This window comes from Anarhichas minor, unplaced genomic scaffold, assembly GCF_050575085.1.
Source record: "Anarhichas minor isolate MPS153535 unplaced genomic scaffold, ASM5057508v1 ptg000045l, whole genome shotgun sequence".
Classification (NCBI taxonomy): domain Eukaryota; kingdom Metazoa; phylum Chordata; class Actinopteri; order Perciformes; family Anarhichadidae; genus Anarhichas; species Anarhichas minor.
The window spans coordinates 8,966,315-8,993,618 of record NW_027466491.1 but is presented as its reverse complement, the minus strand read 5'-3'; the positions used below and the strand labels follow the sequence as shown (position 1 = coordinate 8,993,618).

At 41.8% G+C, this 27,304-nt stretch overlaps 1 protein-coding gene across 4 annotated transcripts in view; it reads left to right on the top strand.

Annotated features, from left to right (window-relative positions):
- The window catches only part of sfmbt2 (Scm like with four mbt domains 2), a 37,796-nt gene that overhangs the window by 4,562 nt on the left and 5,930 nt on the right, over positions 1-27,304 (top strand). Inside the window, exons 2-14 of one of the 4 annotated variants that reach the window (XM_076111324.1) lie at positions 2,773-2,944; positions 4,105-4,199; positions 8,882-9,122; positions 11,543-11,563; positions 19,343-19,431; positions 20,100-20,349; positions 20,838-20,935; positions 21,425-21,526; positions 22,377-22,607; positions 23,040-23,166; positions 23,343-23,456; positions 23,546-23,588; positions 24,706-24,773. In XM_076111324.1, the coding sequence (XP_075967439.1) occupies positions 2,854-2,944; positions 4,105-4,199; positions 8,882-9,122; positions 11,543-11,563; positions 19,343-19,431; positions 20,100-20,349; positions 20,838-20,935; positions 21,425-21,526; positions 22,377-22,607; positions 23,040-23,166; positions 23,343-23,456; positions 23,546-23,588; positions 24,706-24,773 (1,570 nt within the window). In that variant the 5' untranslated portion in view covers positions 2,773-2,853. Of the gene's footprint in view, positions 1-2,772; positions 2,945-4,104; positions 4,200-8,881; positions 9,123-11,542; positions 11,564-19,342; positions 19,432-20,099; positions 20,350-20,837; positions 20,936-21,424; positions 21,527-22,376; positions 22,608-23,039; positions 23,167-23,291; positions 23,457-23,545; positions 23,589-24,705; positions 24,774-27,304 lie in introns of all 4 variants that reach the window. The other 3 variants (XM_076111322.1, XM_076111325.1, XM_076111323.1) reach the window with 3 other exon arrangements.

Below are 27,304 nucleotides of genomic sequence, written 5' to 3'. Positions count from 1 at the left end.
GACGACAGCGATGTGTCAATGCTGCTGAAGATTGTAGTGCTCTTGGGCAAGAAACACTGATAGTCTGTGAGAGGGGGGGGGGGGGGAGAGAGGAGAGAAAAGGGCAGCGAACGGAGTCATGTGAGCCAAATTAGCTCAGCTTGTTGTTTACGCAATGTATGTTTGCTTCAGCCACTGTGGGACGTCAGGGGTGTGTGTGTGTGGTGTGAATAGGGTGGGGGTGGGGGGGGGACTGTCACTGCCTTCGTAGCCTCACAGTTCTGTAAATACACTCGGCTCAAACAGCAGCTTGAGCATCGTCTGTGTGTTTTCGTCTCCTCTGGATTTAGACTTTCTCATCAGAGGATTGTTGGACATTTTCTCTCTCCTCCATCTCAGGATGTGTTTCTCGTCTGATCCCACATTGAGGACATTTTTCTGCTCTTTTTTCGGGAGTGGTTTTGGGAGAGTTGTCAGAGGAATGGCCGTGTGACGGCAGCGAGTCGCGGCGTTAATTGCCGGGTTGATGGAAGTGGGTGGAAGTCCGCGAGTGAGTCATCGGTGTTTCACCACATGACCTCCTGCAGGACAACCACCAGGCAAGTGGGTCTGTTGTTGTGTGAAGATGATCATTTTTCACATATTTCTGTGCAGATTATTGAGAAATAAGTCGGCTCTGGATGATATGTTCTGTTTTGTGATTAAACGTGGGCCCTTTTTTCATCTTTAAGACTTGAAATTACAAGATATATTCTCTGTAATTTACCTTTTGATGGATTATAGGATTACGATACAACCCCAAGACAAATAGTTTCCAAAGCGTCTCATTTGTCTTATTTTTAAAACTTTAATGATGTCGTATACAAAGAGTTCATTAAGTATACACACAGCGGTTAAGACCTATAACATAATACTGTGTTTCAACTTGAACTGAAATGATTGGTCGACTAATCATTTCGTTGACTGGCAGAAAAAGTCAGCGGGAACTATTTTGATAATCGATTTTTATGCAAAACTTCTCGTTTTCTGTTTTGTATCATTTTGAACTGAACGTCTTTGGGTTTTGGATCGTTGATCGGAACAAAACAAGCTCTAGATGAGTGTTTCCAAACCTGGGGGTCGGGGGCCCTCAAATGGGTCGTGAGATACATCTGTGGGGTCGCGAGCTGTTGAATAAATCAGGAAAGAAGAACATTGAGAAATACGCTGAATGAGTATATGTTACTTGAGAGGGGAATGGAGAATCGCTTCATTGTCTCTGTGAATATCGAGTCCTCTTATCGGTGCTTTCCATCAGTTTTGCATGAACAGTGACGCTGCGCCATACGCACGTTGTATCATGTTCTGTCTTTAGAGAGAAAACAACGTGGAAGCATTTCACAAGAGCAGACGACAGCGGCTCAAGTTGTAATATTTGCAAAAATGAAAATTCATCCTAAGATATAAATACTATCAATATGCTGAAGCATTTGTAAACACATCATGGCCTCAGAGTGCAGGAATGTTGTGTTTTTGAGACTCTACGAGCGAATAATAATAATGCAATCGATAACATCTTATTATTCCCGTCTTTATATCTCAGATCACACAGCAAAGAACACAAATTCAATGAATGAGGCGAAGGTTTGAACCGTCGTCCTGTAACTTTATAACGAGACGTCTCATTCGGCTCAGCGGGTTATTGATTGATTGATTGATTGATCAGATCGTATGTTTGCTTCACGGTGATTCATCAAAGTCAGAGTGTTGGTGAGCCGAAGAGGACGCCACTTCATTTATTTTTTTTCACACCAAAAATGTAGAGAACTGGAAAAGAATCGTACGGAAGTCAAAAGTTATCTTTACACCAGACAAAAAAAGAAAACATCACAAGAGTTCATATTTATAAACTGTCTTTGGTTTTTTTAAGACCCGTTTTGACAAAGAATCATTTGCTAATTGATGCATTAATTAGCAGAACTAATGACCTCATTAGTGAAACTGATTGTGCTTAATACATCACGGTGATTATGGCCCAACATTAGGAAGCCTCTCTTGTATATAAATACACATATTTACTGTATGTTTCCTCTTTCACCTTCCATACTGAGCTACTTCTGTTTCATTCTCTCGCTCCTGAATAAATATCTCCAAGTCGCACTAATTTGCCGGCCTGTTGTCTCGCTCGTGTCGTTCCGGTTCTTCTGCTTTGTTTGACTCTGATTGGTTATCTGATGCAGTTGTTGTTGTTTTTTGCTGTGGTATGCAAATCCAGGCGGGTCGGCAGCCAATATGCATAACCTGATATTACAGAAGACTGAAGAGAGGCAGAGGTCGGTCTGCAATTAGACACAATAGCAGGCTTTGTACTCGGCTTTAATTCTGCTTTAACATTAGTTTGAGTGTGGAGAAGTGCCAGATCTTTGTTCTCGTTTCTTTTCTTACGCTTTGCTTTGGCTGCTAAGTGTTTCTGCTCTGGACTTCCCCAGAGATCAGCTGTCTTTTCCTCGGATCTCGCGCGTTGGTTAAGTTAATGTCTCTTGAGGTTCTTCGGTTCATGCTAACGATCCACTTCTGTTTATTCTAAGGGAGCTGGAAATGCAAAGTGTCTTTATTTTTCTAAGGAAACTCTTACAAAATATCGTGGGTGTTTATTTTAGCAAATGTCAAAGCGTTTATCAACTTCCTTTGGTTTTACTCTCTGTTGTGAGACTGTAAGGGGAGTTTCTCCTCAAAATGTCATGGATTGTTTTGTGAACAATAGACAATATTTGATAAATCAGCAGCACATTAATTAACTGCATTCATCCACAGCTGTGAGGGAAAGTGAGAGATGCAGTGAGGGAACAACCGACACGCCTCGGCTCAAAGGTTAACAGGAAGCGGAGGTGCAGGATGCAGTCTCTCGGCAAGGAGCAGCCGTTGGCCCTGGCTGCAGTGACGTCACACTATCCGACCAATGGCAAAGAAGAGGAGGTGAACACAGGTGAGGAGGCCCTGGAGCTGTGTCGTTACCCTGAATGTGGCCGGGTCGGTTCCGCCCTCATCAGATCAACAGATAATGGAGGAATTCTGGAAACATTCTTTATTTACCGATAAATTCGCCGTCATTCTGTTCGGTCTCTTGCAGATTTATACTTTCTAAGTTTGCAGTAAAGCTTTTATTATTATACTATCAGGAGTTATTGTTGTACACTAATAGGAAGTACTAAAAACAATAGGATATAAATATCCATTAATTCATGTACATACATAATTGCAGGCTTCATCATCCCGACTGGTTGTTCTTCATATTTTCATACTTTAACCAGTATGACGGGTATTCAATCGCGTTCGCTGTCGTAGGGGTGTCGACATATGTGACGGTAACTGGGATATTAAAAATTTTGATATGTTAATAATACACATGTGATAATATGGTGGGAGTAATCCAGCACTTCTTGTACAGTTATGGTTACAGACCCTCTCTACCTCCCTTCAGTCGTATTTTGACGGTTATTTATATATATATTTAAAAAAGCGACAAAACGCACAATAAACACGGTTAAAGAAGAACTTGACAGATGGATTTTCCATTTTTTTTTCAAATTTTACATAGATATTGAGATAATATCGCTGTCGTGAATACCTTGTATAGTGACAGCCTTAAAAAAGACCTTTGACAGTCTTTGTGCTTCCTGCAGAAACCCTGAATCTGCACATCATAAAGATAAACTTGCTTTTGATGCTGAAGAAAAAACCTGAATTTGTTGATTATGAAGCAAGATGATTGTAAAGTAATGTTTTTAATAAATCCAGCAGTAAGCGTGTGGTTTTTGATTTGTTAACAAGTGTGTGTTCACCCCCCCGTCATTAGCCAGAGCAGGTTCAGTCCCGCTCTCCTCACACTGAGGAGTCTCCAGAGACACACACACACACACAGAAACATGACACATTATACCTCAAGTGTGTCAGTGTCCCTGAAGTGACGTGAAGGATTCTCACCTTCAGGAGAAACATCACTGGTCTACAGTACAAACACATTCTCTGATCGTTCCCTCCACATTTACATCGCCACCCACATGCTCTCCCATAAACCACATGCCTCAGGACAAGAGAGCGAAAAGAGTGTTTCTATTGACTGACTGCTCGTTCATTCCGATGCAGATTCCATGAAGGAGGAGGAGGAGGCGGAGTTTAACTGGGAGGAGTACATGGAGGAGACGGGAGCCAACGCCGTCCCTCACACCACCTTCAAACACGTGAGTGATCTCCACCTCGCCATTTGAATCCCATCCCTCAGTGATCCTTTAAACACAGCCTCGTAGATAAGTGCCATATGCAGAAATCCTTTAACGACATATTTGGGAGAGCCGGGCCTCGGCGTCACCTCCACCAATCGAGCGCTCTCATTGGCTCTGTTCCCTCACATGACGCACAAGTTGTTGGACGACCTGTGCCGTTTCTTTTTAAAACACAATTGAGGGTAATTACTGAGGCACAAAAAAACATTAGCGTGGCTACAAAGCAGCTTGGTGTGAGTGCTTTCGAGGAAGGTCACAAAACTAATAGTGACAAATGTAAAAAGGCAAATATTTGATATTTCCTTGCTCGTCTATGAGGCTGCACAATCAATAACTGCTTCTGAAGTTCAGGTTATTAATTGTCATTTGCACAACAATTACAGAGAAGCAGTGAAAATCCTCTCAGATCTCTCAACAGTGCTCATGAAAAATGTATTAAAAAAAATACACAATTAAAAATCCAAGACCTAAAATTAAGTGTTTTACAAAATAAAACATTTCCGTATTACCCGATGAAATCAAATTATAACCTTATGATTTCCTCAACAGACGTCAAAAGTGCCAAAAATTATTTTTAAATGAGCCGTTTTAATGCTGGATTACACCAAAGTCTGTGTTACGAAGGGCTAAATGACTGTGAGCGTCAGTAAGTCTCTGTTCTACAGGAGGACGGATGTTTATCTCGGATATCTGAGTCAGGAGGCAAATTCTAGAGAAAACGGACTCATCAGACTCTAAAGAAATGAGAGTGGGAGACTCTTATGAAGAGTAAGCATGCTGCCATCAGCAACTGGGCGACCTGTTGAACATGTCAAACCCACCTGTTTAATCTCTGCCTGCTGCTGTAAAGCTGTGAGAGCCAAACTAAATCTCTGCATTTACACGTTTTATGTTAGTGGAAAGGTTCCTCTCAGTCTCTGATTGAGCTGATAGCTGCTGTGTGTTAACGAGCCATGTGGGCGCAGAGTCACTCAAGTAAAGAACCAGATCATCTGTTTTTCCGCTGATAGCTGTTGTTCTTCATGTGAAGTTCAGCAGAAATGACAATGAATTTACTTTCCGGCTGAATATTCATTCATTCATGATGGCCAGATTTGAATTAGACTCTTTTTTTTTTTATACTAAACATGCATAAATGAGTCTGTCAGACTCTGTGGAATTAGATTACTTTTCACTTTGAAGCTACACGAGAGGAAAACTGGACTCTGGACATTGACTTTTGAGAATTTTGACTTTTTTTTTTGTAGAAAAGCCGGTTTAGACTCAGCAAACTAAGATATCCAATAAAGAATAGATTTGGTGGCTAAAGTCTAAAGGTTTGGTAACGGCACCAGTACTGAGAGACACTTAAACCACACTAACCAACATGAAAGGTGCTAGTTTTAAGGTTTATAATAAACTGCTGCAGGGCCTTTTTTTAATAACGTATCTGTTTAGGTATGTTAGTGTTTTTACACCGATCAAACATCAGGAATGTCAAATATTTGAAAGGAATGTAAAGAATCCTTAATTAATGGGTTTGCAGAAGACCGGGAACCAGTGATGGAATGTAACTCAAGTACTGTACAGAGTTACAACTTTTAAGGTACTTGTACTTTACTTGAGTGTTTCCATCTTTCCATAATATTTGTCTGACAGCTTTAGTTGCCTTCCAGATGACAGTCTTTAAACCACGCATCTCCAGATGTGTTGATGTTGAATGTTTGTGATAAACTGAAGGATGTTGAAACAAATATTCTTCTACTTCTTCAGCTAAATAAACTCTTTTAAAAACCATCAGAGAGAAGATGGTCTGTTTAGTTATTCTTAATGCTCGTCATCGGGGCCACCGGGTCGGATTCTGGTGAAATCAGATGAACTCACGCAGGTTCACCAGAAACTCCTTCAGCTCAGACTCCAGACTGAACGGAGCAGATCGTCAGACCTTGCTGCAGTAAAATGAGAGTTTTTTTAAAGGGTCTCTGGTGCTCAGGAACACTACCACGTTAGTCCACAGGGGCCGCCAAAATCAACACAAATTGAAAGTTCCTCGTGGTAAATTTAGCTGATAATACTTTTACTTAAATAAGGTTTTGAATGCCTTTACTTGTAGGGGAGTATCCTCAGTGTGGTATTAGTACTTTAACCTTAGACAAGGTTGTCGATACTTTCACGACTGGTGGGGACATTAAGTGTTTGTTTTTGGCCTTTTAGCATATAGTTAGAACATTTTCAGACATTTCAGCGTTCACGTTTTGCTCACAAGCGGCCTGTTCCCAAACAACTACAAGGCTTTGCCTCCGTTAACGTGTTACATCACAGCAGAGGGCCAGATGGGCGACTGCAGTTGATCCTGGATGCGGAGTCTTTATCCGTCTCGACTGACTCTGTGTTTTACCGAGCGGAGCAGCTGTCCGCCCCGGTGAGACGTGTCTGCTGGTGAATCAAGACTTAAAGGAGCGTGTCGGCGTTTCAGATACTTACATCACTCGGAGCGATGAATGGTAATAAGGGCGAGATTAAGAATACGTGTTTTTTTTTTTGGTTTTTTTTACGAGCGAGCAGCCGATGTCGGACAAACTGTCTGTGTGGTGATTTTGAGCGGGCGAGGTCTCCTGGGAAGCTAAATTGCCTCGTTGTTAAGTGGATTGAGTCACTGGGAAACAGACCATGAATTCCCCAGAAAAAAATGTGATTCACTAAAGTGCAGCCCTCATTTCTCCCTCTCTCTCTCTCCCTCTCTGTGCCTGGACAAATTGAAACAGTGATTTCTCTTGGGCCTGTATATATATACACACACACACACACACACACACAGTCACAGTGTTTGCTGCCCCGTAGCTCTCTTACATAAGCCAGTCAGAGTGATACAGCACGTTTGCATTGTTGTAGCAGGAAGTCACAGGGCCATTTGTATTGTGTTTATTTCTAAGATGTTGCCTTTTTTTTTTTTTTTTTTCATTCACTCGCGAGCGTTTGTGTTGAATGTTAACATCCTGTTGGGCTTCTCGAGAATTGTATCGCAGCCTGTGGCTATGGTGGAAAACGCATTATGTCGTGGTGCATTCACGGACGTACAGATTTATCACTTTCTCATGAACGAGGACGGGGCTGAAGTGGAGTGCAGAGGTTTTGTTTTAAGCTGTTTGATTATACCCGTTAATGAAATCTCTTCACTTTTTATCGAAAAATCCTGCTCGTCAGTCACTCATCTGCTGCTAAATCTGGGGGATGTTCTGTTCTATTTATAATGACTATACTATTTGTTATGATTAGGGCTGTAACCACCAATTATATTCATCAATTAATCTCTTGATTGTTTTTTTTTCAATTAATTTGTTAAAGGAATACTTCACCCACACAAAGACTCCTGTGTTACCTTGAATTCTTGAATTCTTGAGTGAACAAATACATACTTCAACTGTTTATGCAGATTTATTTTAAATAGTGAGGTTTTAGCGGACATGCATGTGTTTGGAAAGTAGTGAGCATACGACTGGATAAATGAGACTTGGATGACATTGAACGAGTTGTGTGAGAGTTCGTAAACTGACGTAGAGACTTTGTATAGTCTCTGGTAGCGGTAGTGACCTGTCAATCACTGTGTAGCCCCGCCCTAAAGCATCCCCTGCTTTATGGTCTGTGTGACTCTAAATGGACCATAATGTACTAAATGAACATCATGCTGTATTGAAGAAGACTTGAAACTAGAGATTGAGACCATAAACTCATGTTTACAATGTTTACTGAGGTAATAAATCAAGAGAGAAGTAGAGTCATTTTCTCATAGACTTCTATACAACCAGAGGAGTCGCCCCCTGGTGGACACTAGACAGAATGCAGCTTTAACACATGAAGCTTTGACTTCACTTTTTAAGAGATTTCTTAATCATTCTACTTTAGTGATATTAAATGGCTACTCCAGCTATTTATTATACATTTTCATTAAGTTGATGGATCACAAGATACAGATACAAATAAAAAGAAGGGGCTGAGAGATCCTGGATCCTACAATTCCCAAAATGCAACTCAATGGCGTCTTTGTGTCAGACGGTCAGTCGGAGCCTCGATGCCCTCATCTTGTAAAACAAGCTTTCATTTGTTGTTTTGAAAATCTCAACGTCGGGACAAGTTGACCCTGTTGACATCATCCGTACTATTTACAAAGCTCCTTTCAGAGACGCAGAAGACATAAAACAACAGTTGTCCCAGGTTGTCTTTATGTTTTCACATAAACTGACCTTTTACGGGGGAGATAAGCGGAGTTCCCTTTTAGACTGAAGGTCTGTTTCCTATCATGTAAATATATATTCTGAGAGCACCAAGAGTCACGTCCAAAATATTGTCACATTAGAATAATGTCAGTGTTAAATCAGTAATGTCACCCAGACTCTCCTTTTTAGTTTCTTAAGGACCCTGAAAACGTCTTTTTACTTTGGCAGAGAGTTGTGTGTTCATGCGGAACGCCATCGCTCAAAGTCTGAATCGGTTTGGTTATTTTGCAGGAGAGATTTTTTGTATTCTGGTTCACCTTTGACCTGCCATATGTACTCTAGTTGTGTGTCTTTCTTAACATTGTAACTGACATCTGCTGAGTAAAAAGTTGTTATAACTTGTAGGAAAAACTACCAAACTGAGACCCAGGTTGTGTTTCTTCTCAGGTGGAGATCAGCCTGCAGAGCAGCTTCCAGCCGGGCATGAAGCTGGAAGTGGCCAATAAGGGCAGCCCGGACTCGTACTGGGTCGCCACCATCATCACCACGTGCGGCCAGCTGCTGCTGCTGCGCTTCAGCGGCTACGGCGACGACCGCAAGGCCGACTTCTGGTGCGACGTCATGACGGCCGAGCTGCACCCGGTGGGCTGGTGCACCCAGAACAACAAGACCCTCATGCCCCCCGAAGGTAGGAAGAAACACTGTGACGCTCACGCATTCACCCGGACCCGGACAGGGTTTACTTTCCTATCATTGGTGTCTGTTTGAAAGAAGATAATCCAACGTGGCGGCTCGTTATCTTTTCACACAATTAGAAAAATTACAACAACGATCAAGAACTAATGTTACCAAGTTATTTTGAATTAAGGGTTCAGAGATTTATTGAAGGGTTATTACTTTTAGATTTGGAGGGAATTTAATACAAATACCGGTATCGGAAATGCCTTTAATTAAGCCTAAAAATCTGCATCGGGTAACGGCAAGTATGTGAGTCTGTGCACCGATCAGATATAATTTAATTTATCAGCTACGCTACACAGAACAATAACTTTCTGTCTGATCGGTACTGAGCATGTGCAACTCTCAACACAGATGAGAAAGGAGCTAGATTGCTAACTCGTTAGCTACTTCCATCATTGATTTCCGGACGCAAATCATGTTTTGGGGGGGGCAAAGGATATGGGGGGGATAGGGGGGGGCAAAGGATAGTTTGAGGAAAATATGGGATTTGGGGATATATAAATAAAACTGAGTTTATTATTTTCGGAGGGGACATTTTATGTCTGCTCCGTAAGCTTCAGGGCACCCGGTTGAAAACATAAACATAAAAAATCATTAAAAAGAGTCTTTTATCCTTCAAAATCTTTTTAACACATTTGTGGCTTGTGATGCACTTTGTCCGTGTTTCATGGTTGTTTTTTCTAACGCGTTTCCGTCCTGAATGTAAGAAAATCTTTGACATCAAAGGGTCAGCTAACGGTTGATTCTCTACATTAAATCTGTCAGCTTGACCTTAATGCTCACACACAGACGCACGTTTCAAAGAACGCTTTACATGAACTGAGTGGAAAGACAAGTTTTCTTTTTAAAGTGCTTTGATCGTCACGACGGCTCAACTGCCGTTTAAGACGACGAGTCGCCATCTTGATTCTCGTAGAGCGTCTTTCACACCTGAACTCCTTTTCCAAAACAAAGCATCCTCCTTAACGTCTCCAGCAGCCCTTCTTGCTACTGCCCCTCTCACATTATCCGACACATTTCCACCTGCAGATAGATGATAGATGACTTCAGACCATTTATTTATTTTTTCCTCGACACTTTTCCCCGCTGACGGATGGCCGCGCGCCTCCGTTGTTGTGGAGACGACCTGGATATGTTTCCACCTGACTCGGGTGTCCTCGTCCTCACACCGGCAATTCTCGGCAGCAGGAGGTTCATAAAAATGACACTTCTCAGAGGATCATCTAGCAAGCAGGGAAACAACCGCGCTGCTTGAGCTCGTATTCAAACCTCCAAACACGATGCGACCGAAGCGAGGCATCATTATTTTTATGATCAAGCAATCTGTCAATTACTTTCTCGATTAATAGTCCATAAAAGTAAAAAAAAATTGAAGACATTCATCTTACTTGCAAAATTGAAGACCATGAAATGTTCTCATTAAAGGAGCCAGTGGATTTTAACGCCCGATTATCAAACAACAGCACATTTCAAATCACATATAGGTGCTAAATTTGTTATTAGCACTGTTAGCTGCTAGCCGCCGGCTCAGCTGCCTCCATGTTGAGAGCCGTGTGGAGTCAATCCCTCAATCACAGACATGCTTTTAATTTGAAATTCAGCCCCTTTTACAAGAAGCTGGAACCAATTAATTTAATGCATTTTCCTTTAGAAAATGACTGCAATTATTAAACTTATGTCAAAATAGTTGGCAATACATTTTCTGTGGATCCACTAATGGTTTAAGAATCGCATGTTTGAAATCAAATCGGACGAAAGAGTTCAGATTGTTAGGCTGTCCAACAGGACAGGTGTTTTAATTAAATAGGTTTACATGAAGCAGAGATGACTAATGTTGCTTTACTTTGCGTCTCTGTTTTAAAAAACTAAAACTCTTCATTGAGAATATATTGTCGGCGTACAAAACACGTGTCAGAAATGTACTCTTGTGCATGTTTGAATAAAATCAATCGTATGTTTTACTCAAGTATATTTTTCAGTGTTGCGTCAGCTTGAAGCTCATCAAGAAGCTGATGTAATTTTACGGTGGTAATTGAGTGGCCGCTGAGCTCAGCTACTATTAACCTTCTCTTCCTGTGTCTCTCAGAAAGCTCACATTTCCCCTTTTTTCTTTTAATAACAACGGACAGCTGACATCCGCATGTTTAATGATGCAAACTGAAGCATGAATCATGTAATGAAGGCAGTTCTATATTCCCACTATAGAGGCTTCTGCAAGATACTGTCAAGTTGTGAATATGACAAAAACAAACATTAATTTCAAGGCTTTGCATCATGTTGTGCACATTTCAATATGAGAGAAAAGAGACTGTATTCCACCTGTGACACGGTTACCTGTTTTTATTTGTTTCCTTTTTTGTTTCTCAGATAACACTTACCTAAGAAAAGGTAAGCAGCTCTAACAGTGCCTCTGACTAACTCGCCTCGCCTCACTAGTGGCTAACATGACATCAACACTGTGTTAGGGCTGACAGAGCTGCATGTACAGTGTGTGCTTCCTCCTCTTCCTCTTTTCACCTCTCTGCAGGAAGTGACCTCACAGCTCAGTTGCCTTGCCTCCTCTTGCATGTGACTCCTTTCTAGCCGAGTGTGTCTTAGCAGAGTGATAACGCGCACGCACACGCACACACACACACACTGCTGTTTGTGCCAAGCTGGGCTTGTGTGATAACTAGTGCAAAAAAAAAAAAGAAACGCAGCAGCTCAGCCAGAAATGTGCCGCTTTGATAAAGAGGCCTCTTCTCATGCGCAACAAAGAAACTGTGTCCTGTAACATGTCGCTAGACGTTGAGTCAAGTTAAGAAAAGGTCACAAGTTAAAGAACCGCTGTGTGTAAAACGTGCCGTTGGCAGATAGAATCAATACGCGGCGTTGCATACAGACGTCTAACGGCTGACTTCATGTCCAGCTTGTAATTATACACAGTCCCTGAAAACAACAACAACAACATCAGTTATTAAGCGCGCTTTGCTGAGACAAGTTTGAAGTACACGTAGTCTTTAAAGTTGGTTATCGTGTCTTGTGGTCCTTCCGTGTATGGATGTGTGTGTTGGTGCGGTTAGAGATGTGAGGATATAGGATCTTTTTACGGCTTGTGACATTAGTGAAAATCATATAAAATATATATATAGTGTGTAAACTCCCTGAGATCAATGTAGTGTCTTCTTTAAATGGGGCCTCTTGGATTTGATAGTGTGATTAAACAAAGCAGCAACAGGTGTCGGGTGTCTCCGGCTTGAAGCCTGTCGCTCATACTGTGAACGCAGTATTAGACCGTAGACCGGTATTGACCATTAAAAAATGGATCAATTAAGAGAGAGTTTTTAAATAATCCTGAGCTTTAAGAGCAGATTTTAAACTGTGATTTTTCCACCCTGAGATCGAGCGTCTGATTGGCCGCTCTGCTTAAAGCAGCAGCACAGTGATTTTAATTCCCTCGTGAGGTTTGCTTCTTTCTTCTCGCAGCTTTTTTTAACAAACCTGCAGGCCTCCCTTCATTTTTAATATGCATCTTACTCTGACTGTTCTTTCCTCAAAGTTTAATACAAGATGTAAAACCTGAAGACAAATAAGTGTTTCAACTGGACAAACCGCATCTAACAAACACACCTTAATCCCTCGTCAAACTCGCTTACTCCCTCATAAAACACACACACACACACACACACACACACTCTCCCTCTCAGCTCCTCCACTTTAAACGCTCCTTTCCTGCTAACCGAAGCGTTCACCAAAGCGTTTTGTTGCTCATCAAATCAGCGCTGGTATTAATCAGCGTCTCTGTTTGCAGGAGCATCGCATGAGTCTGCAGCGCTGCGAGCGCTTCTGTTGCGTAATTTGCTCTTTTATTTTTTTTTATTTTTTATTTTTAGAAATTAAAAACTCATTTGAACGACAGTGGAACAGGCTGAACTTTGTTTATTTTATTTTTACACCTCATCTTTAATGACTTCATGGGCCTGCTGCCATGTTATTATATACGTGGGAACTCGTTAAACATGTACAGGTTTCAGATTAAAATAATGAACCTGTGTTTGTGTTTTTATCACAAAGATTATATTGATATTTATTTGAGGATTAAAGGCAGATCTTGTAAGATAAGTATTTTTCTTTATGAGCTTCTGGCAGGAAAACCAAAAAGTAACAGAACCAGAGAGTAAAAACTCAATTCATCCCACTACCGTACACACAAGCTCGTCTCGTGTGCACGTGCACGTATGCGTGCGTCCGCATGAGGCGTTCATCCATTCATGTTGAGAGCTTTTTAAAGCGGCATCACACGTTTGGTCATGTGATGCGGTAGCTGCTCGCGGAACGGATCCCGACAGAGATCGTTTGCATAATGAATTCACCACACTGCTTCCTGCCAGAGCCTGCTGGAGATGATGCTCTGAGATAGACCCTCTGCTATTGTGTGTGTGTGTGTGTGTGTGTGTGTGTGTAGTGTGGTGTTTTAAGAGTAAGGCTGCCTTCAGGCTGATGTGTGGTGAAAGAAATACAAAGGGTTTAGCTTCAGCTTGGGTGTGACCCTTATGAAACATTTTGTCCTTTGTCACTTGATGTTAAAGGTGAATTCACGCTTCATGCCGTAGATTTATTTTATTGTGAAGGAATTGATTGAGTGTTCGACTTTATGGCTCCACCGCGACAAGATAAGGAGAGCGCTTTGCTTCGGTTGTGTACCGCGAAGCAATCCTGATTCAGGGCTCAAACTAACGATTGTTTCGTTATCGATTAAACCGATGATTCTTTTATTGATTCGGTCTATAAAATGAAAGCTTCAAATTGTTTGTTCTGCCCACTAACAACCTAAATAATCAGATTGCCATCACATAAACTGGATCGAGGCCTGTCGCAATAATCTGTTTTGTAGGACGATTGTTTTATGCCACTGATGTAATGATTGTATAACAGTATAATGATGCAAGAACAACCTTTCAGAGAGAGAATAACTTGGACATTGGAATCAGAATGTGAAAAATATCCTAAATAAACAGATCAATAAAACCACACAACCAAAACAAAAGATAAAATGGATTCTCCGGCTTTGTTAACAAAACTCTCACTTATATAAATATTAAATATTTGGCACAGGTGTGGAGAGAGTCGTTCATTCAACCGATATCCTGCCAATCCAGTTTCTCAACGGTTTGTGCACAGCAGCAGCACATTAGTGAGATGTAAGTATTTGATGTAGTATTACTACTTTTACTGGACAAAAGTGGTAGTGTCGTCGTCGTCGTCCCCCCCGGAGTCTGAGCTGGAGGAGTTTCTGGTGAACCTGCATGATTTCATGTTTTTGCACCAGAATCCGACCCGGTGGCTCCGATCCGATGGTCTGGATTACTTCGAAAGAGACGGTTTCAGAACCAGTTAAAAGTTCCTCACAGTAACTTTAAGTCAAAGATCTTTGTACTTCTTCCACCAGAGCAGGTTTTTCATCAATAGAGACACAATGATAATGCCTTCACACACACACACACACACACACACATCTTTGCAGTATGGGCTCTGTTCCTGTGGGCCTCTTTAGCACTCACCGCAAACACACATCACTTGAGTAATTCATATTTACACAAATTGCTCCAACATCCCCTGCCCTCTCGTGAAGAGAGCTGTAAAATACATTAACAACACGGCGTCTGAAACCGTCCAGGCGTTATTCGGCCACACACACACACACACACACACACAACTCTCTCGATAAACACACACATTGCACGCTGCGTGACATTTCATGAACGGGCCGCGTGCTGCAGAGATTAAGCTCGCGGCCTATTTGGGAAAAAAAAGGCCGTCTGTTAAAATGGAAGGAGGTAATTGTTTGAATTGACTCGGCTTTCTACCCTTTGTGCATTCATCTCCACGCCGGCGCTTAATGACTGGATAAGATGGAGAGGGAATCAGGCGTAATTTACTCTCATTAACTCTGATTAGAATCTGTTGCACTGCTGTGATCGCTGCAACAAAAAAAAAAACAGACGATTTTTCTTCCTTAATTAAAACATTGATTATCTAAAGTAAAGCTTTTAAATAACCCCTGAGCACAGACGGGTTCACAGAGAGAAAAGGAGCGGGAGCACAATATGCAAATATCAGGTTCCATGCATGTATTTGTGTTTATTTAATGCCAGACATTTGCATGAGGACTTCAGCCAGCTTTGGTGCAGCCTGGGAGGAGGAGGGGGAGAAACGTGGGGGGAGGTTAGCCCAGCGAGAGTGGAGCGGTATGAGGAGGAGGAGGAGGAGGAGGGGGGGGGATGTTCTCAGGAGCTCTTCCCTCAAGGTTAATTATGCACTTATTGTTATGTGAAAGTCAGGCTCTCACCTCTGCGGCCTTTGGGATGGAAATAAAGAAAAATAGATCATTATTTATATTAAAAAAAACTGAATAATGAAACTGCAAGCAGGGGGAGGGAAAAAAGGGGGAGGGGGGGGGTAGAAAGAGAGTGAGAGAGGTGGAAGTTTGCATGTTTTAGCTTCTGCTTCTACCGTTGGGCTGAGCTCTCTAAATGGCTTCATGAGTAATCTGGACAGGATCTGTAAAAATAGTTTATCTATTTCTGCACACCCGAGATCAACACTGTGTGTGTGTGTGTGTGTGTGTGTGTGTGTGTGTGTACTGTGCTCTTACAAAGTCCAGCAGCAGCAGCAGCAAGGAAAGAAAATAGTCTCACAGGAAAAACTACTATTATTAAACAGGCGTACGGAGAGCGACGAGGCCACAGAGACGCTCAACGTTCACGTTAACTTCACGGGAAAACAGAATTATTTACCCCCAAAAAAAAAATCCTCAGTTTTGATAAAAGGGAGGACCTCTGGAGTCCAGAGCCACGAGATGATTCATTGATTTGATCTCATTCGTCAATTATGTATTTTAAAATCTGGAGCAGCCTCTGTGGAGCCAACTGTGGGTTTTATTTCCTCAAATCTCTGATGTATTATAATAACTATAATAAGAAAGTTTCAATCGCTTCTTTAAAACCACTGAAAAGGCTCGATCTTCTGAGGAAACATTTCTTTCTTAAACACTCGTCTTCTTTCACAGGACCGAGAAAACATAAAGGACAGTTACGCATCTTAAAAACTAAAACAGATATATGAAAAAGATTAGAAGCTGCGTGTTTCTACTCATACAGGACTAGTTTGATGATTTGTCCGAAAGAAGAACATTTAAATAATTGCAGCTGTAAACACTATAAATTGTCAAAAAAATGTTTAAAAAGACAATTCTTTGCATGTTAAACGTTGCTTTGAAGTGTCAGGTCACTGTGATTGATGGTATAAATGGGATAATGATGAGGCGTGTTGCATTCACTGAAGAGGAAGTAAAAGTCTTATCTAATAAAGATGAGGTCCAGTAACGGGTGTAACAACTCGTCCTGTGAACCGATGAGGAATTTCACCTCCGCTGACACCGCTAACATTTTCGTCATACTTTTATTTTGTGGCGTGAGATTTATAATCACGAGATAATTATCGAGCGGTAGTTAATTGCTGGAGAATGTTTTGTTGTTTGGCAAATGCTCCTCTGAAGACGATGGTTAGATTGTCGGAATGGGAAAGTTACAGGAAAGTTACAGCTGTGACGAGGACTTCGTTTGAATCGTACCTTTTTAAATAAAAACAGCTTATTGTAATCGTTGAGGTGTGATCGCTGAAAGAGTTGTTAAAGTGGATTCTTCTGTGACGCTTATTGAAAAAGATTAATCATTTATTTTTGTTGTGTGTATTAGGATGATTATTTATGTGCATATTTAATAAACATTAAGTTAATGATTAAAGTTGTAGGAACTTTAAAAATGAAATTATAATTTGCTCTATTTGTTTACTGTTTATTTTATTCACTATTGTTGTTTTCTTATTATTTGTTACATGTTTGAAATAAATCGATCTCACCTAAATTCGGTCTTTCGCCCGGTGAGCTAAACTCTAGTTTATACTTTTCACCAAAGATTTGAAAATCCCCCCAAAACAGATCGTGCACGATAACCACCGTGTTCATTCTCAAAGACCGATTTGCTCTCTCGGCTCTTTACAATGGAAGAACAACAACAACAAACCCAGAAGCTCTTGTGATCATCCGCATGTTTCAGTGTATCGACTCCGTTTCGCTTTCGCTTCATCTTGATGCTAATCGCTGCTGCAGGGAACGTCGGCTCACACAGCGCGCTGTCGTCATTCTGGAGCCGTGACTCATTTGGCAACGTTTCACTGACTCCCAACAAGTGTCTGACTTTGTGGAGGTTTTTTATTTTGTTTTTGTAATTTGTGTGTTTGTGTGTGTGTGTGTGTGTGTGTGTGTGTAAGTGAGTAACAGGAAGAACATGCAGCGCTGTAAAGGCCGCTCAGCATCTTCCTTGGAATGTCAGCTCTGTATTTTGGGGGAGGGGATAAACGGGAGGCTGACATCACGAACGCAGGAATTATATAACACTGTTGCACTCTGGGAAACGGGAATCGGACACAAAAAAAACACATAACGGCCCCATGAAAACGTGCTGGAAGTTGACTTTCTTAGCACGACTCTGGAGACAGAGCTCTGGTCCACCTGGTGTGTGTTTGCATTTTATATTGGTAGTTTGCTGGAATTACACTCAACTTAAAGGGACAGTTCACCCCAATGTCGCTCCATTGTTGAATGGTGAGGAAGGGAAAAATGATATAGTCAGCGTATTTAAAAAACGCTTATAGCAATGTCCTTTCTTGCCACATCAACCGGCATCAAAACAGGAAGTCAGTCAGTTGCTTGATTTAAAAAAAATTTAGAATATTTAAACTTTAATATGTGTCTAAAAACGCTTAAAAAAGGCGACCCGCGGCTTTGTATTATTTAGTTTTTTTAATTTCCCCCAATTTAACGCTTGAGACTGAATGTTTCTTTCTTTTGTGTGTCTGACTTTAAGTTTGTCGCGGATTGATTCAAACCACAGAATACGTACCAACATTAGACAAAGAGTAGACCTCTTCTCAGGGCAAACAACTTCTCTCTTTGCTAATAGTTTTTGTCTGCCACCATGTGTGCATTGCTATAAGAAAGCAAGCTATTCTCACTCTCCTGTTGCACCTGTTAAGGCCAGTTTATTAGGTCCAAGTTGATTCAACTGTGTGATCGTTTCTGGAGGATGTTTCAGTGAAGTGACGTAATTTCCCTTCATGTCTTCACCGAGCTACAAACTGACGAACCAGCCAGAAAGCGTAATACCACATTGGGGATTTTTAGGGGAAAGCCCCGACATGAATACACGTTTAATACATTTTAAATTAGTCATCTATCGTCTATCTGGTAAACTTAGTATTTCCCTCAAAATTCATATTATTTTAGCAATATTAAACATTTTAGTGCTTTCTTTCCTGTTTGTGCCCCAGATCTGTTTCTTTGTGTCTGAATCTGACGTTTACATTTCTGATTCTGGCTTCTTTCATACGTGGACTTAAAGCTGACGCGTATCTAATCAGTGGCAGTGTGACCTCCTCAGCCTCTGTTCATTCTGAATTCATGCACCATTTTTTCGCTCTCAGACGAAGTTACAAGTCACCCGCTAACATTCGACACCTTAAACTCTGGATGAAACCTGTCTGATCTCACATCTCTGCACAGAGAATAGCCACCAATCAAAAGTTTTGACTTTGTTTTGCCTACTTACCTTTTTTTATTGTATTCTCAAACTTGCATCTGTCAATCTTCACATTAACATGTAAATGTCACCGCTCAACACGACATTAATCAGTGTTTTTCATTGTGATGTGTTTACATCTGCAGAAACCTGCCAGATGCAAGTCTTAAAAAGAATATCTGATCTCAGTCATAAATCAGAGCGTTAATGTTTTACAGCGTGAATAAAGCCGTCAAAGCTTTTCTAGGGAAGATAAATGAATACCTGAGGGGGGTTCTCTCACTTCTTTTGCATAAAAAATAGACACTTATTGTTAAAATACTTCACATGTGCAGTTTTAATTAACAAAATCGATATTTCCCTTTTAAAAAAGTAGAAATGCTGTGTGTTTGCAGGAACATGCATGCACTGACTCATGCATGCTGTTCTCTGGTGACTACACTTAACAGTTCAATGTAGTGGCTCACCATCAATGTTTCACCATGACACAACAGTTTGCTCTCTTTCCACTCACTCTGATTGTTTGTGTTTCTTTTTTGTCTCCTCGCAGCCATCAAGGAGAAATACAGCGACTGGACAGAGTTCCTGGTTCAGGACCTGACCGGCGCCCGGACGGCACCGGCCAACCTGCTGGAGGGGGTGAGTGGGTTCCCATTGAGAACATTACATGGGGGGGGGGGGGGGGCTTTTTAGGGAGAATTTACACAAAGTATATATTACATTTTTAGTTCCTTGAAATATGAAACACTTACTGGTTTTGATGCAAATTTAAAAACAAACGTCCTGGTTGTGATCTCTAGAAGAAGAGTAAGAACCCTGCTTTGTTTTGGGTTGTTTGTTGCATGATGGGTAATGACACGAGTTGACCCCTCAGAGTGAGATGAGAAGATTGATGCCGCTCTCATGTCTGGACAGTAAACATGTATCTGGAGCCAGAAGGCCGCTGCCGGCTGCAGCCTGATTTATGACAGATATGAGAGTGACATCAATCTTCTCATCTCACCCTCGGCAACAAAGCCCATAAGTGTATTTCTCAGAATGTCAAATGATTGTTTTGTTTTTTAACTGGAAGAAAAAACACAAAAAGGATACCACACACACTTTAAAGAAAAGATCAGCCACGCAAAAGGAAAGCTCTTAGAAACGGAGCAAAGACGAACTTCTTTGAGTACTTCAATTTTAATGGTTTTTTGCATCTTAAATACATCAACTTCCTCTTGTGTTACTTATTTCACAAGTGTAACCGTTTGACTCAACCACTAAACCACTGAGAGGATCTAAAACCCGTCTCTGTGCTTCTGTCTCAGCCTCTGAGAGGTAAAAACACCGTGGACCTGATCGTCGAGGGCTCGGTTCTGGAGCTCCGGGACGTCTCGGGCCCGTTCCTCTACTGGCCGGTCCGAGTCGTCCAGAACGTGGGAGGGAGGCTCCGTCTGCGCTACGCCGGCCTCTCTGACGACCACCAGGCTCAGGACACCTGGCTGTTCTACCTGGACGTCAGGCTCCGCCCCCTCGGCTGGGCTATGGAGAACCGGCTCGCCTTAGAACCGCCCACAGGTGATAATCTGTCATTTACCGCCGAGGAACTTTGTTTTCAGTGTTAATAAGAAATGTAATGAGCCATTTTTCATTGTTTGGCCCTTTAAATTAGTTTGGAAAATTTAAATCAGGGTTCTTTTCACTGTCAACTAATCTGCTTTTCGTTTTCTTGATTAATTTCTAAATAGTTTTGATAAATTGTCAAAAACGATTTCCCAAAAATCAAGGTGGTGTCTTCAAATGGCGTGTTCTGTCACAGATAATGTAATTTATTCTGTCAAACAATGTTTCTTTGTAAGTTTAAAGATATTTAAGTGGGAATTTAAAGGGAAAATCAGGAGTTAAACGCAGTATAAAGTCATTAAACATCAACAGTTATTAAAATCCTTTTAATTAAATTAGTTTTGATCCGTAACAATTGATGACAGAAGCTGCTGTAAATTAAAAGGATCGCTGGCTTTATGTATTTTAGTTTTAACGTTTCACATCGTCTCTCGGCTCCTCAGGGTTCAGGTCTCTGAAGAGCGCCGCCGACTGGCAGGAGGCTCTGGAGGACGCTCGACTCGACGGACAGAAGAACCCGCTGCCGCTGGAGGTGTTCAAGGTGAGTCACACACCTGCTCTTCACACACTGTGTGCGTGTGTGTGTGTGTGCGTGTGTGTGCGTGTGTGTGTGTGTTGGCTCAGAGCCAGACTGCAGGACTACCTGGTTGAGATGAGCTTTGTTTGACTGCTGCTGATTTATGATATGGAACTGGGATAATAAACAGTAACGCAATATTTCCTAATTATTTACATAATACGTCATACAGGACGTGATGTGTTTACGTTTACGTTTGGTTTGGAATGAATAGAAGAAGAAGAACCGGGTGGTTGACATGAGGAGTGACCACATGGCTGAAATGTGAATCATCAGTTAAAAAGCAGTCATTATTTTGGCCTAATGATCCTGCACAACATCTTTGCCTCATTCATCACACACCCACCCAGCAGGGTTTGCATGACCTACATTGTCTTGCATGTGTGTGTGTGTGTGTGCGTAACACAAAAGTGGAGCACATTTGTCTAAAAAGTCTTGACTTTACTGTGTCAGGACCACGTGGACCTGCCCGAGCACTCCTTCAAGACGGGGATGAAGCTGGAGATGGTTTCTCCTTGGGAGCGGCTACAGATCTGCCCCGTTTCTGTCACCAAGGTGAGTCACGCCAAAAACAACAAGGAAACTCTTCATCAGGCGGGCTCCTCCCTCTCGCATTCATCGGCTGCCTTTCATTAATGTGCCATTGAATTCCCAACGTGTTTCTGGAAAGACGGTAGCCTTGTTTTTCAGGTTTTACCTTGAGGGTTTTATCTAATATGTGTCCCTCTCATGCTGACTTCTGTTTTTTCACAAAGGAATATCATTATTTTTGCATTTCAAGTAGACTCGCTGTATGACATCCTCTCTTTTCTGGAATAAAGCTGCTAATAGTCAATATTTTGTGTTAAATAGTTTTAAAGATATAAAGATAGCAACCGTAAAAAAAATATTTCCAGCGTACTAATGACGTTTTGAAAGATTGTGACATGATTGTGCCAGATTTCCGAAAAATGATTAAAAAACTGTTTTGGAAACTGTGCAATTTGAAATTTCCTTTTTGAATTTTCCAAGAAAAGTTCAAAACATGTTTTCCTGAAGTACATTAATGCTATAAATATTAATTTATATTAACATTTTAATATTAAGTATTTAATAATGTTTAAAACCATTATTTATCAGTTTTATGACCCGTGTTTACTTCCATACCAGACTTAAAAGGGCCCTCAAACTATTTCAGGTCTAAATTAATGCAGCAGAAGCTGAGATATCTTAAAATTCTGGATCCTACATTTCCCAAGATGCACCTCAATAGCATCTTTCCTGCATTTGTATTCTCCAAACCCAAGCAAGTGCCCTTTAACAACAACAAAAAAGAAGATGTAGACTAAAAAAACAAACGTATTTTTGCATTTCTTATTAAAGTGAAAGATGTTTAAAGTTCCTCCGCTCACTTGTCCCTCTTCAGGTCTACAATGAGATCTACGTCCAGGTAACGCTGGACAATCTCTCCGTTGACGCTAAGCCGCGGTTCGTGGTGTGTCACGCCAACTCGCCCGGCATCCTGCCCGTCCAGTGGAGTCTGAAGAACGGCGTGGGTCTGGAGCGGCCCCGGGGCTACGAGGGCCAGGACTTCGACTGGGCCGACTACCTGAAGCAGGGAGGCACGGAGGCGGCCCCCGACGCCTGCTTCCCCGATGTAAGTCTGGACCGATCGGACGCCATTTTTAAACAGGAAGTCCTGATTTAATTTGGCTCGGCCTGATAATTAGAGTTGGCGTTTAGATTAAGAATTTTCTAAAATGTTTGGAGATTGTTTGACTAATATGTTGCAGAATTAAAAGGTCCTGCACACACACACACACACACACACACACACACACACACATACTGTACAATAGTATACAACTGAATTTACAAGAGCATATCTTAAAGTCTGAGTCCAGGTTTAGGTTATCTAAGATTAGATCATTTTCCTAAATGTAAAATAAACTGTAGCCCTGTCTCCTCCTCCTGTGTGTGTGTGTGTGTGTGTGTGTGTGTGTGTGTGTGTGTGTGTGTGTGTGTGTGTGTGTGTGTGTGTGTGTGTGTGTGTGTGTGTGTGTGTGTGTGTGTGTGTGTTCGTGTTCAGACATGGCAGAACAGGGACTTTGCCAAGGACATGTGGTTGGAGGCGGTGAACCCTCACCGGCCAGCGGAGGTGTGTGTGGCTCAGATCACACAGGTCAGAGGACGCCTGCTGTGGCTCCGACTGGAAGGTACAGACGTGTGTGTGTGTGTGTGTGTGTGTGTGTGTGTGGGGAGGATTAAGTGTCGGAGGATTAAGTGTCAGAGGACTCCTGCTGTGCCTCAATAAGACGGTGTGTGTGTTTGCATGTGACAGCTCCCTCACCCCTCCCCCCTCTCTCCCTCTTGGCTGTCTGCCGGTCTACAGGTGTGGTGAAGCCCCTGTCAGAGTGCATCGTGGACGTGGAGTCCATGGACATCTTCCCTGTCGGCTGGTGTGAGACCAACGCTTACCCTTTGACCCCTCCGCTCAAACCTGTCTGTATGTTCACGCACACACACACACTCACAAAATGCACACATATTTTACTTTGGGAGTGGCAGCTGAATGCAGACTCTCCTTTTCTGCAGGCCAGAAGCAGAAGCAGATAGCGGTGGTCCAGCCAGAGAAACAGTAAGAAAAGACATTTGTCCATCAGAACTTATCATGTGGGCGTTAACTACGACCTCTCTTATTGGACGATGTATTGTCTTCAGCTCTGTTGACTGAAATGTCTGCGCAATGTCCCAGAATTATGATGGAAGAGAAAACGTCTGCTGTCTGTTCTGTCATCATGGTGGCCTGAATGTTGGTGACGTTCTTAAGTAAACAGACATGTAAACACAACTGGTCGTATCGAGGTCATGTCCATGTATCGTACGATGAGTCGATTACGTAAAAACTATTGAGATCATGTCCATATATCCACGATAAATGGTTATAAATGTCTCATATTCTAACAACTATGATGCCTATAATTAACAAATATAGTCTTATTAACACATAATAAGCATCTTAAAAGGGCCTTATTTACTTATTACAAGGACCTTAATATGAAGCTTTACCGTGTTGTTTTTCTTGTACGTACATTCGACATTGATTCAAACTGCTGCTCGATGTGGTTTCAAGTGTTAAACGACAGTTGAATGGAAAATTGAAACATTATCCACATGCATCCATCAAACCGCGGCCGTCGTCTGCCTCCCTTCAGTGTGGCGGAAAAATGATTTCCTTCACAGCCTTTTGTTTTTCCATCTTTTTCTACCTGTGAGCCAAAATAAGAGAAGTACAGGTTCCTTCAGAAAAACCCTCGAGGCGTCTCTCCCTCTCTGTCACTCCAAAGACATTAATTGAAACAGCGGATCTATTTTTTCTTCTTTAGAGCAGAAATTACTTTCCCGGAGCGCTGATTGATTTTGTTGACAAATGACATGTTACACCGTCGGCTGGCAAACGCAGCCCGGGGAGTACGAGGAGAGCGAGCGGGAGAAATATGAGGTCTTCAGCAGCACTTTGTCAGCTCTCTCATCTCACCACTAATTCCATTTCTCACCTTCAGGGGAATCCTTTCATCAATACTCCCCCCCCCCCTCGCTGCTTTCCAACCCACCTGCTTCCAAACCTGACAGAAACTGTCGTAGCTGTTGCTGAGACTGATCGTTTGATTGCTCTGTTGTTTCCCGTCTGATTGGATCAGTCGGATCGTTTCCTATTGATTGGTTCGACTGTATTGATTGGCTTCTCCCCGCAGGTTGGCTCCGCTCCAGCCGGTGGAGGCGACTCCCGTCAACCTCTGCCTGCCCGTCGCCATGGATCCAGGTAATCAACCGCCGCGTTTGCACGTGATTTATCTCCGGTAATTAATGTTAATGAGCTGCTGTGATGAGAGTTGAGGGGGAAACCGCCGCTCTTCAGATACTCCTACGCTCGTAAAACTCCACTTCTTCAGCCTCAGTATTCAGTTGGTGTCTTCGTGAGACTGTAAACATTGTTCGCTTCATTTATCTGTTGAAATCATGGCTTTCGGTCTTCATTCAGGTGCGATAGAAAATGTATAATTTGGCAAAAGTGAGCCGAGTTTGTGTCAAGAAAGAATCATTTCTTTTTGTTCTCTCACAAGCTGCATCAACGACAGATTTTAAATGTGTTTTGCCGTTGAAGACAGAGAATCCTCATCAATTTCATCATTTATTAGTCGGGACCGACATTTAATTCCTATTTGCTCACATGCCATAAATGAAACACTGGATATTCATGTTTTCATACACGCAGCTGGTATGATCAGATTTGGTTGATGAATACATGAAGTCTTGTTTTAAGTGTCAATACTACTGTCAATAGGATCAATACACCTCAATGCAAGAGGGCATGAAAGGTAGAAACATCCTCTTCAGTTATTCAGTGTTTCCTGAAACCAATTTTCTTTCTTTGTGCACAGAAGACGATAATAATTAAGTGAAGTTTATTACAGTGTTCCTAAAAAGAGACGAGTATTTTCTCCCTCTCTGTATTTTACCCTGCGCTGTTGGAGTTTTTTTAATTTATCTGACGGCATTCAATCCAAACTTTCAGTAAGACTGCCATTGTGACTTTTCAGTGCTGAGACTGACATGGAGAGGAGAGGAAGGGAGAGGAGAGGAAGGGAGAGGAGAGGAAGGGATACAGAAGGAAAGGAGAGGGAGAGAAAGAAAAAAGAAAGGGGAGGAAAGGGAATGAAAGGAGAGAAGAAGGAAGGGAGAGAAAATGAAAGGGAAGGAAGGGAGACAGAAGGAAAGAAGAGGGAAATAAAAAGACAGAGGAGGGATAGAGAGGGAAGGAAATGGAAGGAAGGGAAGTAAGGGAAGAGAAAGGAGAAGAAAAGGAATGAAGGGAGATGGAAGGAAAGGAAGGTTGAAGGAAAGGAAACAGGCTTCAGTGTGCCTTTTGGACACCAGCCAAAGTTAAACTGTCGTCTACAAGTAGTCAATGGAAGTGATCGTGACATCGTAGTACGTTCTCTCAGTGGAGGAGAAGCCACACTGCTGACAAAATAATGTTATCAAAGTCAAGTCGGGTCAGTTTGTTTGGGAAACGGTGGGTAGTTTGTAAACTGGGATTCACAACGTGCTTTACACAGTAAAAAAGTGCAGAAATAAGACAAATGACTCAATTAACAACAACGCATTCTGACATTTGTAGAAGTGGTCTGAAGCCAGAGAAAGTAACCTTTACTCCTGAACACACAGAGCAGCTGCAACAAGATGCAGCTTGTGGCTACAGTTTGAACTTTGTCCTATTGAGCCTCATTTCCTCTTCAGCGAAGGTTTTCTTTTCTTTCTCTCACAAAACAATATACTGCAAAAATAAACACAAATGAAGATTTATTTCCTGATTGAATTGTGCTGCAAAAGGAAATCCTCGTTTAATGCATTAGAGGGCAGAAACATTGTAGCTGCACTCAAACTGTTAAACGGCCTTTTATCAGCTGGAACCAGAGAAAAACACCCACAGACCAAAACAAAGAGCCTGTGTAACGTGTGTTAATGTGTGTTAACGTATGTGAAAGTCTCTCCTTATCTGTCTTATTTTTGTAGTTTTGTCCAGTTTTCTGTTTTACGACTACATCCCGCAGGATTTAAATAAGCTTTCAGGTTAAACCATTTATTTGGAAGTAAGAAATAAATGTACATGTTGACATATGCTGAAGGAGACCAAGCAAAGGAGCATTTCTTCTCTTTCTCGATGCGTTTGTTGACCAAACAGAGATGCTGTTGTGCATGTAAACAACATGCATGTCTGAACACAAAGAGAGCGGTGGGCTCTGTTGTTTCCACGAGACCCTTGCCCTCTTTTTCCAAGTTTCCCTGTTTTAAAAACCACCCACTCGCTCATGAATATTCATCCCCTCACCTAATTACTATTCTCCCCTGGCGGTGCGGTTCCAGGTGCCGGCGGTGGTCGAGGGCTGCAGGAAGGGCGGAGTGCAGATTTGTCCTGTCGACCCTCATTTACCTCCGGGGGGGGTCGTCATGAACAGGACGTGCTCTCGGACTCTGCATTAAGAGTCTCATACGTCTGATATACAAGCACATAAGAGACCAACAACCAAACACGCAGCAAAATAGCTTTAAAAGAACAAAGCCGGCACAAAGACCAGCTTCTTACACGAACACACAAGTTTATACCTAATCTACAGAATTGCTTCAATTCGCTTCAACGTCTTCAATCAAAGATTACGATCAAGAGTTTAATTAAGCTCTAACTTAGATGATTCAAAGTAGTGATGATTAATTCCTAAGAGAAGTTTGGATTGTGCTTTTATTTGTTGTATGTGATATGTAGGTAAAGGGATTATTTTTGACGTAAGCCAA